Here is a 15725-nt window from a genome sequence, read left to right on the forward strand (position 1 = left end):
GCTGTGATAGCCACTGCAAGGATCCTAGCCTATATTTTAGACTTAAGATGGGACACAGGAAGATTGTACTTGTAGATAATCTGGTTCTCTATTTTAATTAAAAAAACATCCATATTAAGTAGTTGGCACTGCTCTACATCTGTAGCTATGTTCCCACACATTTAAACTGGACAGAGAACGTACTGGTGTCCATCCGATATTCCAGACACAAACACGCCTGGCATAGTTTTGCTTAATCTATATAGTTTAACAAGAACAAGTGAACACTGAGAAACCCCAAGCAAAAAACAGGAATCAAATATACTTTTCTGTCTTAAAGTTTCCTGTAGAGTCAAATAAAATAATGTATGTATCATGCAGAATCCAGGAATATTTTAAAGCCTTTGTCTAGGAGAATGGAAATTCTGTTATGTTCTGTATTGTCTTCTGTTGTCATGGTATGACACTGAAACACAAGCTAAAAGCTATATATGAGAAAGAATGTGAAAAAGCTCAGTTTTTCTTTTTTAAGGTTTAATAACATTTTATTGTACTTCTAATTGTATTATTAAAGCAAATATTCCTTTTTAAAGTAATATAATGGAAACATCAAATACTACAGTCAGTGAACTTGTTTTGAAAACTTTACTTTAAAACTACCACCAAGTAGCCAAGACAAACTGGATTTACTGGAAGCAGAGAAAAAAATTCATTAAGGCAAGACTGAAATGAAAGTTCTAGTGTAATGACCAATGGCCACCAAATAAAAAGCAGTGGAAAAATTACACATGTAATTGGTTACATGTGACGTATATTCTGTTTCTGTTATGGTATGAACAACAGTTTACTTGATGTCACACAGGAGAGCCACTCCTCTCAATATCCAGTGGTCTGGAGACATTGCTGTCCTTAAACAGATCACTGTAATATAGTTCAGATCTGTCCTCTTGGGCTTCTTGTAAAGAGGACAAATATAGAGCTTGGGATCCTTAGGACTGGTTGTATTAACAGCAAACATATGCACCACAGGCAGCTGGACAAAAAGAATCTTTGGTGTAGATTCAGTGAGTCTGCTATTTCGTCTGTCCCAGCCAGCACCTTCCAAGTATAGCCCATAGATATATACTCCTTCCTGTGTGGAGAGTAAGCAGATACATCACACAAGATAAAGCATCTCTATTTTAAAATAAGCATTGGCTCAAACCATTAAAAGGAATATAGGTTTTATGGTAAAAAAAATCTGATATTGAATCTTTTCAAACTATTTAATTTTAAACTATAATATAATCACTTTTCAGAAGATAATGCTTCTGAAATGGATGGCAATAAAAGTTGTTTAATAAAGCCTGTACATAATATAATTTGATCTAAAGTTTACTACAAATTCCAAGAATTAAGAGGTGGTACAATTAAATGGTTCTTGTAATAAAGTATTTTTGTAACTGCAAAGTAAAATTACAATCTTCATGCTTATTTTTATTTATCTTCTATGCCGAGCAAAATCAGTGAGATGAAGAGAATAGTAACCTTTTCCTCTAGCAATCCAAGACGACTGAATGATACATAATATAAATTAAATACCAAAATTAATACTGAAACATCTTTGCATGTCATACATACGGAAGGAGGTGCTGTGATTTCTTCTTTGTTTTGCTTTAGCACTTCGTTATGTATTGTAATTCTATCTAAAGCCCAGCCTTTATGTGCTTGAGTTGCTTCTTGGCTCATTGCTGTCAGGAATCCTTGAAAAATTAAGCCAGAGATTCAGTATGTATCTCACGTGACAAAAAAAAATCTTGCTCGATTACCTGCATGGTTCTGCACTGAATGTTAGATATTCAGAGTCCTATTGAAAATGAGCACCTTAACTAATGATAGCAAACTTTGCTTTGAGGCCAAAATAGGAACAAATGACAAAAGTGGCATAGAATGCGTTACACTGAGAAAAATCTTCTTAAATGGCACATAAAATAACATATTTCATTTTGTATGACTGAATTATTCAGTTTACTCGGGATACTGATTTACAAATTATAATTATGCAATCAACTACAGGATCCATGGTAGATTTGTATTTCAAGAAGGAATTTGAAGGCAGACAAGATATCAATTATGTGAGCTGATATTTATGTAAAGGCAACTTAGGAAAAAGGTAATTTTTATTTTAAATGAAAGAAGTAGAAAAATAAAATAAATTTCACTGATGGAAAACAGAAAAGGTGTGTCTGAATGTGATACTAAAAATAACTATATGAGTGTGGGGAATCTAGACAAGGCAGTGCCTACAAAGGATATGTTTTGTTAGCGAAGAAAAGGGAGTCCTAGACAGAAATTATGGTAGAGGATGACACAATCAAGCAGCAAGTTAGGTGATTTTTTGAGTATTATTTTGAACAGACTTTACAGAGGTTTGCAGTAAAAAAGTTTTGAGAGGTAAAGGGCTGAATAGTATAAGCACAAGATGACAAATAACTGAGCAGCAAAGACGTCCTTTGGACGTGTTATAAAGGAAAAAGCTAAAAAAAAAAATTAAGCGCTCATAGCAAATACGTCCTTGTTTCTGTATAAGTGTCTCAGAAGATGACAATGCAGTCACCAAAAAATCAATAGCTGCTATTTTATGCTACCAGATGAAGAACTACTTGGAGTTGTCAGAAAGAGACTGAGATGAAGACAGAAAAGTTAACAATAGAGAACTGCATACTTAAGAGTGATTACTGTAGAGACATAAAGATGAAATGGCATCAGTTCCTTCTTGATAGGGTACAAAGGAAAAGACTAGCATTTTGTGAGCCCTCAGGTATCTACAAGGGGGTGAAAATACCAACTGAAATACTGACAAAGTGTGAAAGTACATGGGCATGCAGTAGAAGACATTTCAAGATCTAAGAAATGGTTTAACATGCTAATTAGAACAAAGCCAATTAGAAGCTATTTGTCACAGCTAAAAAATTCATATGTGATATAAATATAATTAATGTAGTACATGAAATGAACATGTATTCATTTCTCAAGTACTATATATTCTTACAAAAAAAAAAACCCAGTGTGATCTAGGCTTCTAAATTTTGTGAAAAATTAATTATATCTCTGTAACATGATATTTGGGTTTTTACAAGCCTATTCATTCCAAGTGCCATGTCTACTGAATGGAATATTGCACCACCATTAACATACATTCTCTCTTAATAATGGTAATTTATAGGAGACAAACACTGATAATTGCTAAAAAAAATCACAACAGGTTTAAATACAATTATTGGGATACGTTATAGTACTATAAATAGATATTTTCACTAAAGTGATAAAATATATTCCTCATGTTTCAATATTATAATGTATTTGCCAATACTGTGATAGATTTAGAGCTTGATTCACCAGTCCAATCTGTCTAGATTTTCCTGCAGTGGCAGCACAGGGTAGTCCAACTTCTGATTTGCTTCACACCAATCAATTTTTGAGCTTTAGTGTATTATTTGATTTTTTTAACTAAAAATTTCCTGGTGAACAGTATTATGGAATAATAGAATCATAGAATAGTTTGAGTTGGAAGGGACCTTTAAAGGTCATCTAGTTCAGTCCCTCTGCAAGGAACAGGGACATCTCCAATCAGATCAGGTTGCTCAAAGGCCTGTCCAACCTGGCCTTGAATGTTTCCAGGGATGGGGCATCTACCACCTCCCTGGGCAACCTGTGCCAGTGCTTCACCACCCTCATTGTAAAAAATTTTTTCCTTATACCAAGTCTATATCTACCCCCTTCTAGTTTGAAACCATTACTCTTGTCCTATCACAACAGGCCCTGCTAAAAAGCCTGTCCCCGTCTTTCTTATAGGCCTCCTTTTAGGTACTAGAAGGCTGCTATAAGGTCTTCTTGGAGCCTTCTCTTCTTTTGGCTGAACAGCCCAAACTCTCTCAGCCTGTCCTCATAGGAGAAGTGCTCCAGCCCTCTCATCATCTTCCTGGCCCTCCTCTGGACTTGCTCCAAGTCTATGTCCTTCCTATGTTGGGGGCTTCAGAGCTGGATGCAGTACTCCAGGTGGGGTCTCACCAGAGCAGAATAGAGGGGAAGAATCACCTCCCTCAGCCCCTTTCTGGGCTGCAAGCGCACATTGCTGGCTCATGTTGAGCTTCTCATCCACTAGCACGCTCAAGTCCTTCTCCTCAGGGCTGCTTTCGATCCACTCCCCGCTCAACCTGTATTTGTGCTTCAGATTGCCCCAACCCATGTGCAGGACCTTGCACTTGGCCTTGTTGAACTTTGTGAGGTTTGCATGGGCCCACCTCTCCAGCCTGTCAAGGTCCCTCTGGATGCCATCCCTTCCCTCCAGCGTCTTGACTGCACCACACAGCTTGGTGTCATCAGTGAACTTGCTGAGGGTGCGCTCTATCCCACTGTCCATGTCACCAACAAAGATGTTAAACAGGACCAGTCCCAATATTGACCCCTAAGGAACACCACTCATCACTGGTCTCCACTTGGACATCAACCCATTGACCACAACTCTTCGAGTGCAGCCATCCAGCCAATTCCTCATCCACTGAGTGGTCCATCCATCAAATCCATGTCTTGTCAGTTTAGAGACAAGGATGTAATGTGGGCCAGTGTGAAATGCCTTGCACAAGTCCAGTTAGATGCCATCAGATGGTCGTCCCTTATCCACCAATGTTGTAATGCCATCACAGAAGGCCACCAAATTGGTCAGGCACAATTTGCCCTTAGTGAAGCCATGTTGGCTGTCAGCAATCACCTCCTTATTTTCTACGTGCCTTAGTATGGTTTCCAGGAGAATCTGCTCCATGATCTTGGAGGTGAGACTGACTGGCCTGTAGTTCCCCCAGGTCTTCCTTGTTTCCCTTTCAAAAAATGGGGGTTATGTTTCCTCTTTTCCACTCAGTGGAAACCTCACCAGACTGCCATGATTTTTCAAATATGACAGACAGTGGCTTGGCAACTTCATCCACCAGTTCCCTCACACCTGCAGATGCATGTCCTTAGGTCCCCCTTGTGCACCTTCAGGTTCCTTAGATGGTCTTGAACCTCCTCTTCTCCTACAGTGGGCAGTTCTTCATTCTCCCAGTCCCTGCCTTTGCCTTCAGCGACTTGGGCAATGTGGCAAGAGCCCTCGCCAGTCAAGACCAAGGCAAAAAAGTCATTGAGTACCTCAGCCTTCTCCATTACCCAGGTAACCAGGTCTCCCATTTCCTCCTGGAGAGGATCCACATTTTCCCTGGTCTTTCTTTTATCCCTGATGTACCTAAAGAAGCTTTTCTTGTTGCCCTTGATGTCCCTGGGCAGATTTAATTCTGTCAGGGCCTTATCCTTCCTTACCTGATCCCTAGCCACTCGGACAATCTCTCTGTATTCCTCCCAGGCTTCCTGTCCTTGCTTCCCCACTCTGTAGCCTTTCTTCATGTTTTTCAGTTGGTCCAGGAGCTCCTTGTTCATCCATGCAGGCCTCCTGGCATTTTTGCCCGACTTCCTCTTTGTTTGCATGCATCACCCCTGAGCTTGGAGGAGGTGATCCTTGAATATTAACCAACTTTCCTTGGCCCCTCTTCCCTCCAGGGCTTTATCCCATGGTACTCTGGACAGCAGATCCCTGAAGAGGCCAAAGTCTGCTCTTCTGAAGTCCTGGGTAGAGAGCTTGTGGCATGCCCTCCTTGCTGCCCTAAGGATCTTGAACTCCACCATCTCATGGTCACTGCAGCCAAGACTGCCCTTGAGCTCCACATTCCCCACCTGCTCCTCCTTGTTGGTGAGAACAAGGTCCAGCATAGCACCTCTCCTCGTTGGCTCCTCTATCACTTGCAGAAGGAACTTCCTGGATTGCTTGTGCCCTGGACTGCTTGTGCCCTACTGTATTATGGATATAGTAACTATACTTACCTCACCCCTAGCACACATTTGACACTGAGCACAGTTCTTTCTCCATCTACAGGGTGGATGTAGAGGTTAACATAAAGGTTGAAGAAATAATCAAGTTCAAGACCATCTGTGTCTCAATTTTGTTTGCTATTAGGCTAAATATTTCCTTTGGTCAAAAGAATCTGATCCATTATCTTCTTTTACAACTCCATGAGTATGGCTCTCTGCTCACCAGAGATCAGTATGCTTACCACCTGTGCCATTTATGATACAAATGGAATGATGTTTTGACTGGCATCTCAGTACCATCTTTTAAAGATAAATTGGATGTGCTCCAGGCACCTCAACTGTTTCTGAGAGCAACTCCAAAAAAGACTTTGATATTAGTACTTTTTACAATCCTGGTCATAGAAAGGCTGGTAAGAATAGGAGCATCACAAAGTGAAGATAACTCATAAAATATTCAAGGATTTCAGAGGTTAATCCTAATGAAAAACAAAACCCAAACCACCTCATAGCTGTTATATAGGAGAAGTTTCTCAGATAATTTTGTATGTGTAGGCTAAATGAAATTCTTCTGTGAATATGCATCTAATGAAGTAATAAGTTTTGTTACTCATGAAGATGGTTACAATCTGTTTCTCTTCCTCTTTCCTATAAAATGATAAATGTATCAAGCTATAACAGGTAATGATAGATAACACTTACTTGTACTTTCCAGTATATCTTTGAGTAATTTGGACAAACTCTTCATTAAATAATGAAATGAAAACACTATGAAAACTACAGCTTGATGATTGTCTGTGAAAGATAGCTAACTGCTATAAATTCTGGTATAGCTGTATGTTTATAGAATCACAGAACAGCTCAGATTGGAAGGGACCTTGAAAGACCCCCGGTCCAACCTTTCATGGGAAAGAGAGCTTAGATGAGATTATCTAGCACCCTGTCCAATTGCATTTTGAAAACCTCCAGCAATGGGGACTCTACCATCTCCCTGGGGAGGTTGTTCCACTGAATGATTATTCTTACTGTAAAAAAATTCTTTCTGTTGCTACAGTACAGCATATAAATAACATATTGCTCTGGATTAAACTCTTCCATACTCACAACTAACAGTTTAGAACAAGTTAAACAGTTTGAAACCACAGGAAAAGCATATTTTCTTTATGTGTTTTCCTTCTTGTAATATACAAACTGCATTTATGTGTCAGACTAAAAGACCATCTGTACAAGCATCCTGTCTCTGACACTAGGCAAAGGCAGATGCTTAGTGAAATAATATTACAACAGGCAAAATGGCACATAAATCCTTTCCATTCTATGTTCTTCAATATTCTGGCAATCTGGAGTTTAGGGACCTCCCAATTTGAAGGTTAAGTCTGGACAGTCATGTTTATTGCAGCCATTGGATCTGTTTCCCATTACTTTATCTAATCTGTTTTTTGAACCCTTTTATCATTTTGGCTTCTGCAACATATTCTGACAGTAATGAAAACATTTTTTCTAGGTATAATATTAAATTAGATACGTAGTTAAAACTATTCAATTATTATTAAATACATTATTACTCAAGTCCTTTCAGTACCCTTACCTTGTGGATTAAAGAATCCGGTCATCCAAAACACATTTGGTCGTCCTGTATATATCCAAGTAGATAATTGCTTATTTCTTTCCAAAAGTTCAGTAAACCAGAAGCCAAGTGTTGAAGAATCCCAAGATACTCTTTTCCATATTTGAGGAATTCGAGCATCATACATATTATCAAGTATATCTCTCAAATTCTGAAGGAATGAAGTTATAATATATGAACTAAAGCAACCAAGGTAATAGTTTAAAACAGAGTATTCCATACATAGTAAACATGCTTTTACTTGCCTCACTCATAATAATACTTCCTTCTATGGCTAATTTAAGATCATTCAAACTGCTGCGGAGTATTGTGATCAGCTTTTGCATTCGGTCAATTTCTTGCCGAAGAAAAATATTCATAGCGTTAAGTTGTCCCATTTTAATTAAACGAGCTTTTACCTAAAATACAGAAGTGCAGAAGAAGGAATTTAGTTAAATCCGAAATGCTGAAATACTGTTGTCATATATGACATCTTAACTTTCTTGTGTTCTAAAAAGTAAATAGTAGACTTGTACTTCACATTATTCAACTAACATTTATCCCCATAAAATTGTTGCAATTTTTATTTTTATTTTTTGTCTGACACTACCCAATTATTCATGATTTTGCTAGAATAGGATTTCACCCAGAAGGCCCAGGAGACTGCTGTCACAAAAAGTCAACACTGATTTTTTTTCTGTGTTTTCCCACACAGCGCTAGAAGTCCAAGCATAGTCTCCACGATATATCTCCATGATCAATTGTTAGATGCCTTGATTTTAAATAAAAAAGCCTTATATCAATTCATGCTGATAGCAATAAAGATGTTGGTTCCTTGCTTGAATCTGCTACTAACCATACAATCCTTCTTTACAGTTCAGGATTTCTTTTTTTTTGAAATGTCTTACATGAAAACTCAACAGAAAGAATAGTAAGAAAACAACTAAGATTAGCTTGCCTCATGGGGTATGTAATCTGGAGGAAGCTTCTCTAGGATGTCTTCAGCTAAATGATAAACAACTGCTTCACGAGTTTCTCCAGGTCCTGCACCACTTTCTTTAGGCTGAATGTTGGTAATAGTATCTAGAACATCAGCTGCTGTATTACTTTGGTATCTGGACAATAAGAAATATGTTATAAATTACATAGGATTTTTAACAGTTAAAAGGATACTTTGTAGAACATACAACTTGAAAGTTGAGGAAAAAACCTATTATGTCATCATGTTAAATCAAAACTTCCAAAAGAAATTGTTTTCCTTTGCGTCTTGCACCAAGCTGAACACACTGATAGTGAACATGTGGTTTTCCATGGTTACGTGAACTTCCCTCTACATACTCTTATACAGTTGCTGTTTTTCTAATTCAGGGCTAAGAAGAAAAAGTTCTGCAGGCTGCTTCTCGACCTTTGAGAATATGAGGTGGCAGAAAAAACAATCATATGATTTCTAGGGATTCAAAAGAAAGGGAAGAAAATGGCATATGTCTGAACTTCTAAACAGCTATTTGCTGAGAAAAAGCAACAAAAGTTTTGTTACAAGGAAGACTATTTCCCTCATTTATTTACTTCTTCAAAGTGGAATGCAGAAGAAGGAAAAAGTGGAGGCATAACTCTGCAAGCTGCCCCTTTATTCAACAGTAAATTCATTCTGCCTTGCAGTTCTTCAGGATTAATGATAAAAGCTGCTAGATTTACCATATTGAAGATTAAAACCTTCTATTCCATAGTACAGCATGGACAGTGTTAATGTAAATTTATGTTCTAAGTCAATACAAAAAAGTGAATTAATTCATGTGGCATTTGGTAGTAAAAGAAAGTAGACCACATCAGTCCTTCAACACAAGCAGAATTAGAGGAGTACTTTTGTTATAATGCTATCCGGTGGCATAGAGTTACAACAGGGAGTAAGAAAGAAAACATAACAGTGTATGTGTTGGTACTGCAGTGCTGGCATTGCCTCATTTTACCTTATGGAATCAGCCACATGAGGAACACACAGACTGAGTCTGACTCAGAACATAAATTTATACTGATTCAAAGCATAATTTTGCATGCCAGTTTTACTTTTTGACCTTCATATGACACCCATCTCCTTCTATTACTTTGTCATATGTAATTATATAAGAAATGAAACCAATCATTGCGCCACAGGATAGAACACATGAAGTCCTAAAGCATCTAAGCTTTGGAGATAGTATCATAAGACAACAGAAGCTAGATACTGCAGCTTTTCAACATAAACTGTTTGTGAATGCAATTATAAAGACTATAAATGAGAAAAAGAGAAGAAATCCTATTGGCAGTTTGCTTCTCAGAGGATATAATCTCTGCTTCTGAATGTCGGAATGGTGGGGAATATGTCTGGTGAAACTCTCAAGCTTTTTTCCATTTTTGGCCCCATTTAATGAATTATAGGTTTATTCAAGACCACATATGAACAGAAAAGTTCGATAAAATTAAATTTCTCTTGGACCCGTGGCTTCATTCCTAATTTGGATGACATACTGGTGGTTGTAACCCTTACTCTGGGTCTCACTGATCTAACTACTAGTGATAAAAGAGATGTGAACCTTCTTCACACTGTAAGTACTGTTTTTCCATTACTGCTGTCAGACTTTTCTATGGGGAATGAATAGGTCCCATAATTAATAGGTCCCATCAATTAAATTATAAAATATTATAGAATTATAAAAATGAATTGTCTTTGCGCAAATCTGAACAAAAATAGAAACAAACTTTGGGGAAAAGCAGGGAACAGTTTTTGAAAAATAACCTCAAAGGAGCAGAATCAAAGGTAAGTAATATTCCTTTCTTCAACGACACAAGCTAGGAATCTTCTGAAGCGAAGAAATGATCATCTGAATCTTGTATAAAGAAGCGAACATGAATAGCAATAGTAGTTTGAACAAGAAGACTTTTATTGTAAACAAAAATAGAAAAGACAAAAATATGCATCTCAATGTGTTCATAAATAAAAATAATATTCCAGTGTGGAAGTGAGGAGAAAATAGAAACAAGAAATTTCATTCACATAACAGTGGGACACAGTGAATATAAAAGATACTCCAAAACAAAATTTGCCTGGGCTTTAGAAAACCTGACTTTCCTTTACATTGCAAATAAAATGCTGAGGCAGATGCAAACAATAGTGAAAAAAAAGATTGCACAGGCTTGTAGAGGAAGTACCATGTTCCTGGGAAGGAAATCAGATATACATGATGGGGTGTCCCTGATCACATTTCGACATCTAAGTGTAGATGTCTACATAACAGCTGTTTGTCTAGATTGCCCTTACAGGTAATACAAAGAAGCATGATTCACCTCATGTACTTTAGATGTCTGCTTTGTGATCAGAGAAATTGCACTTTACAGGGATCTATTTATTTCTGTTAGAGTAAAGGAAGTCTTGGGTAACCATAAAGGAAGCTAAAGCAACATTAAATGAATCCTATTTACAGTGTCAATTTTGCCTAAAAACAAGTATGTAAGATAAAGCACTTTATACCTGTTTACATTGTTTTTCCCTGAAGCAGTATTGCAAAACTAATTGTGTCATAAGAAGAAAAAAAAAAGAAGGAATTTTCGATGGATTTTTATTTGCTCTAAAAAGTATTGTTAAGGATATTTTCTTACAGAGTTTGGATTCAACAGCCTATCATAGTTTGATAGCTGGAGCCTCTGCTATCAGGAATTTTCTGTACTGGAAGTAAAAACTAAGAACAAATGCAGTTTGACAGAAACGTTATCTCAGCTTTGTGTGAAAAACAGCAATATCTATTGCAACATAGTATTCAAAACCTCAAATTCACAAAGGGATAATGGGAGATTCTGCTCTGTTTTCAGTCGGTTAATAAAAATTCAGTTAGATGTAAAGCTTCAGTATGGAACCAATTGGAGAAGGGGTTTTGACAGAAGATTGTCATAATATTCCTTGCCTGCTCAGGTACCTGTTAACTGTGTTGCCTTTGCAGAGCCTATGGTTCACATAGCAAGTGAAAATCAGTTGCAATAACTTCAGGTGTTAATCCCAAGTGGATGAAAGTATTGACATTCAGTTAAGTCTTACAGTTGGAACCAATGGATTGAGCTTTTTGCTGAACTGGAAAATTGTACCACTAAACCAGTATGAGATAAGGTCTTTCTTGTCCTCGGTGAGAGTAACATGGCGAGGTCCTGGCTACCTCAGGGTTCCAATTCTGGCAGTCAGCCTTCTGCATACTCTGCAGATTTTGATAGGATATTTTAAGGAGAATTTGAATACAACTTTTTATGGGATTGTATGAGTTGCTAATCCATTTGGTCTATGTGTTAAGATGAAATTCAGGCAGTCAGTAGATGTGAATAGTTGCCTATAACAGGCTGTGATGACATGGAAAGGAGCATGAAGCTGTTGAACATTTTCCCCAAACTTTAAAGAAATACCTACAAATGAAAATCTCCAGAAAAAGGACTAAAGTAGCAGGAATGTGCTGATGTACTAAGCAAAAGAAAAACTTGTTACTAAACAGAAATGAACGAGCTGTTCCTACTCACTTAAGCTCCCCCAACACTGTTAGTTTCAAGTTTTTTTCCCATAAATTAGCCCTCCTACAGGTCTAATTTTGGATCTGAAGCATATATCTCTTTAGGACTTTGTTTAGTTGTCTGGCAAATCTTGGCTCTTCTTTAATCAGTGAGTTTTTGCAAGTATCAGAAAATGAAACAGAATCTAGTCTTAGATTATTTTCTTCAGAAGTATATATTTACAATGGTAGGTGCTAGGCAGAGAACTGTGTACTGTTCTCACAGCATGCTTAGTGGACTAAGCTTTCGATACAGCATCAGCCTCTCAAATTTGAGACTGAAAAATTGTGGGAAATTCTTGTTTTGTCCAAACGTGTTAGAAGATGTTAGGTTTCCACAGCAGCTGGACATGTGAATTACATTTTTTTTTTGTTTAAAAATACAAAAAGCTGTGTTAAGAAACAATGAATGTGGACATAATGAAAATGCAATAATTCATGGAAGAATTATTAAGAACTCCAGTGAAAAAGATACAATGATGATTCATATCCTTTCATAGGGTATATAACATTAGAAGGAAATAAAAGCCAAGCTGTTACACAGATTATTTGGAATCAAAAAGTGAATTAAGTCAAAGATAAAATTTTAAATGGAATTAGTACTTGGTGAGGTTGAAAAGCCTCTTTTAAATAATGGGAATGGCAATATTGTAGTTACATCCAAAGGCATGCTGTAAACCAAATGACAATCCAGAGAATCATTTAATGAGTGTGCATGCAAAAATAATATACTACTTGGAACAGAAGGCAAACATTAGAAACTTTCTCTAGCTGAACTCTATAGAACCTTGCATAGTGTTCATATAAAAGTTTTATAATGCTTTCAAATTAAAAAAAAAATTAAAACCATGAGGAGTAAGTAATAAGAATTCCAGTTGGTTTAAAAGAACGTGTAAAATGTAGCTGAAGATACTGCATTCATAATCATGTACATACACATCAAGTGTTCCATTTCAATAGTGAAATTCACATGAGTCCTAGATTTCCTATGAAAAATGTATTTTACTTAAGCATTTCATAGGGATTAGTTTCCAGATACTAAAATAAAGGGTCTTTGTTTTCAATATGTTGAGACCTACTTACGTAATATCAGCATTAGGATGGAGACCAAAGACCTTTGGGCTGTCCATGGCAGGGAGTGACTGGATGTATTCAAAATACTCTTCCAGGGTTTTGCACACTGGAATTTTATATCCAGTGTGAAAACAGAAAGTGCTGTCAAACATATTTTCATTAAACCATACCTGTGAAAAATCCAGAGGAAAAAAACACAATTACTTTGCTACTCAGAGTTCTTTTAATCTCACTTTTATTCTTTGAGAATTAGCGTTCTTGTTTTAGCTACTACATCTAATTTTACTTGAATACATGAGTAAATCCTTAAAAGCTATGTCTTCTAAGTTTGAGTTCCAACTAAGCCTTTTTAATAGTTTCTCCTCCTCACTAAAAAGAAACCAAAGGAAAGAACCTCACTGCCAAAGAATCATGTTTTGAAAAATTCATTTCACTCTGAAGAGTCTTATAAACTGGTGAAGTGCGCATTCGTCAGAAAGAAAGGTCTTCTGATTTCTATGTGGCAGCTGCCAATAAAAATGACAAATAACTGTATTTTCAATGTCTCTCACCCTTGCAAAGCAATTAAGAAGACGCTTATCAAAGTCATCTGTGACTCGGCCTCCATATTGTACTTCTGCAATCATGTAGCGTACTGTTTTCCATGATATCCCCTGGATGCAAGTAAAGTAAATACAAGACTGTAGTTACAAAACATAAGAAGAAGGTATCCAGTCTGTAATTTTGATATCATCTGAAGCTCATAAGGCTCTGAAATGTAAGCTAAAAAGATCCTGGTTGCAAAAAAAAAAAAACAAAACATACTTAATTTCCAATATATTTTCTGAACTCAGCTGTAGAATTTTATAGTAGAGTTGGGTTTGATTCTGCTATTAGAAATACATCTTATTATTTCTTGTGTGACTGAAATCACTCACAGTTGCTACTGCCTCACATCTCTCTTTTTATTTACCCATTCCCCCAGTTTCTCATCTTTCTCTAGTGACAAAGTCCTGCTTTACAAGTAATGGCTATTCTATTACATTATTCCCTGACAAATAGTAGAAGAGCAAATGGCAGCCATGGAGAAGTTTGACTGGCTCTGTCAAACTCTGTAAATATCTTAGCTCCCTTTCCAAAATAGGTATTGTATAGACCTGTTAATATTTTAGATATGGTACTGAAAACAAGAAGATCAAATTCTGAAGTTCTTCACTATTACATATTTTGATATGGATGATAGCACATAAAGTATTTCAGCTTGACTGAAATATTTATACAGAACCTGAAACATTGATCATTAAAAGCTGCACTGAAAGAATAGCAATGAATAAACTATTATAAATAGTAACATTAAGAAAAAAAAACAATTACAGATGCTGTACAAAGCAATTAAAATACTGTATGCACATTTTAGTATTCACCTTCTTGATGTCACATTCATCGAGGTGATTTTGTATAAACTGAACACTGGCTGTAAAGTCTGCTGAGTTAAATTCATAGGGAATATTCCAACCCAAAGGCCCAAACTTGCGTCGTTCCTTAGGAATACAATGAAAAACCAAATAAGTTTATGAAACAACACATAATTTTGTTTCATTATTAAACTTCAATAATAATCATAATAGTGGAGGAAATAATTGAACTGAAGAAGAAAGCTAGCCTAGGAAACAGCTGTGTGCCACATACACATCAATAAAGAATAAAGTTTATTATTAAGTTATACCCTGAGCAATAAATATTTATAGAAAAAGCAACAGAATCATTTATTCCTACCTTTAATAATCAATGTATCAGTTATAGGTTTGAAATGTCTTGTGTCTATGCGGATGATCAGATTTTATATTAAGTAATTAATTTAAAGAATTACTAACTTTTGGACATATAAAATTAGATGAGAAAAATCCTCATTCTAAATGCCCATGTTATGAAAATTGTGTAAAATTTATAAAACAATTACGAGACTACAGAACCTTGAAATACAGATTGTAGAAATTAAAGCTTCAGCCCTGCAACATATAATAAACTATAATAAATATCAGAATGTGTTAAAGTGATTACATATATTATAACAGTGTTCTGGTTTTGTTTAGTAAGGGGGGGCCTAAGGTGGTAGCTTCTGTAGGAAACTGCTAGAAGTCGCTCCCCTTTGTTCAGTGGACTCGGCCGGCCTAGGGCGGACCCGCTGCTGGCCAAGGCCGAGCCAATTGGTAGCAGAATGTCCCGTGATAACGCCTCTGCGATAACGTATTTAAGTAGGGGAAAACAGGAAAAAGAGGAGGAGAAGATGTGAAGCAGCTGAGCGGGGGGCAGAGAGGGGGAGGCGCGAGCCTCATGGGCCTTGCAGGCCTCACCCTCTGGCCTCCTGCCGGGCAGCCGACTGGGCCCAACTCGGCCCGGCCCGGCTGCAAGAAGTGGAGAGATGAGAAGTGAATAAGATGTAAAAAGGATCCTGAGAGGCGTCTGCCAGCCTGTTGTGAGGAATGGCTGCAGACGCCAAGGTCAGTGAAGAAGGAGGGGGAGGAGTAATATGGCTCCTGGCCAAGATTCCTCTGCAGCCTGTGGTGACGACCATGGTGGAGCGGGTTGTCCCCCTGCAGCCCATGGAGGTCTACGGAGGAGCAGAGATCCACTTGGAGCCCGTGAAGGAC

General features: G+C 37.2%; 1 protein-coding gene across 2 annotated transcripts in view; it reads right to left on the reverse strand.

Moving 5' to 3' along the window:
- Positions 1-823: 823 nt before the first annotated feature.
- Positions 824-15725, reverse strand: part of DNAH8 (dynein axonemal heavy chain 8) — a 147300-nt gene continuing 132398 nt past the window's right edge. For both annotated transcript variants that reach the window (XM_086743430.1, XM_086743429.1), the window contains exons 86-93: positions 14499-14615; positions 13647-13748; positions 13105-13265; positions 8418-8574; positions 7726-7878; positions 7442-7631; positions 1600-1721; positions 824-1111 (exon numbers count right to left, since the gene is read on the reverse strand). In XM_086743430.1, the coding sequence (XP_086599556.1) occupies positions 824-1111; positions 1600-1721; positions 7442-7631; positions 7726-7878; positions 8418-8574; positions 13105-13265; positions 13647-13748; positions 14499-14615 (1290 nt within the window). The remainder of the gene's footprint in view (positions 1112-1599; positions 1722-7441; positions 7632-7725; positions 7879-8417; positions 8575-13104; positions 13266-13646; positions 13749-14498; positions 14616-15725) is intronic.

This window comes from Chlamydotis macqueenii, chromosome 3, assembly GCF_036417535.1.
Source record: "Chlamydotis macqueenii isolate bChlMac1 chromosome 3, bChlMac1.mat, whole genome shotgun sequence".
Classification (NCBI taxonomy): domain Eukaryota; kingdom Metazoa; phylum Chordata; class Aves; order Otidiformes; family Otididae; genus Chlamydotis; species Chlamydotis macqueenii.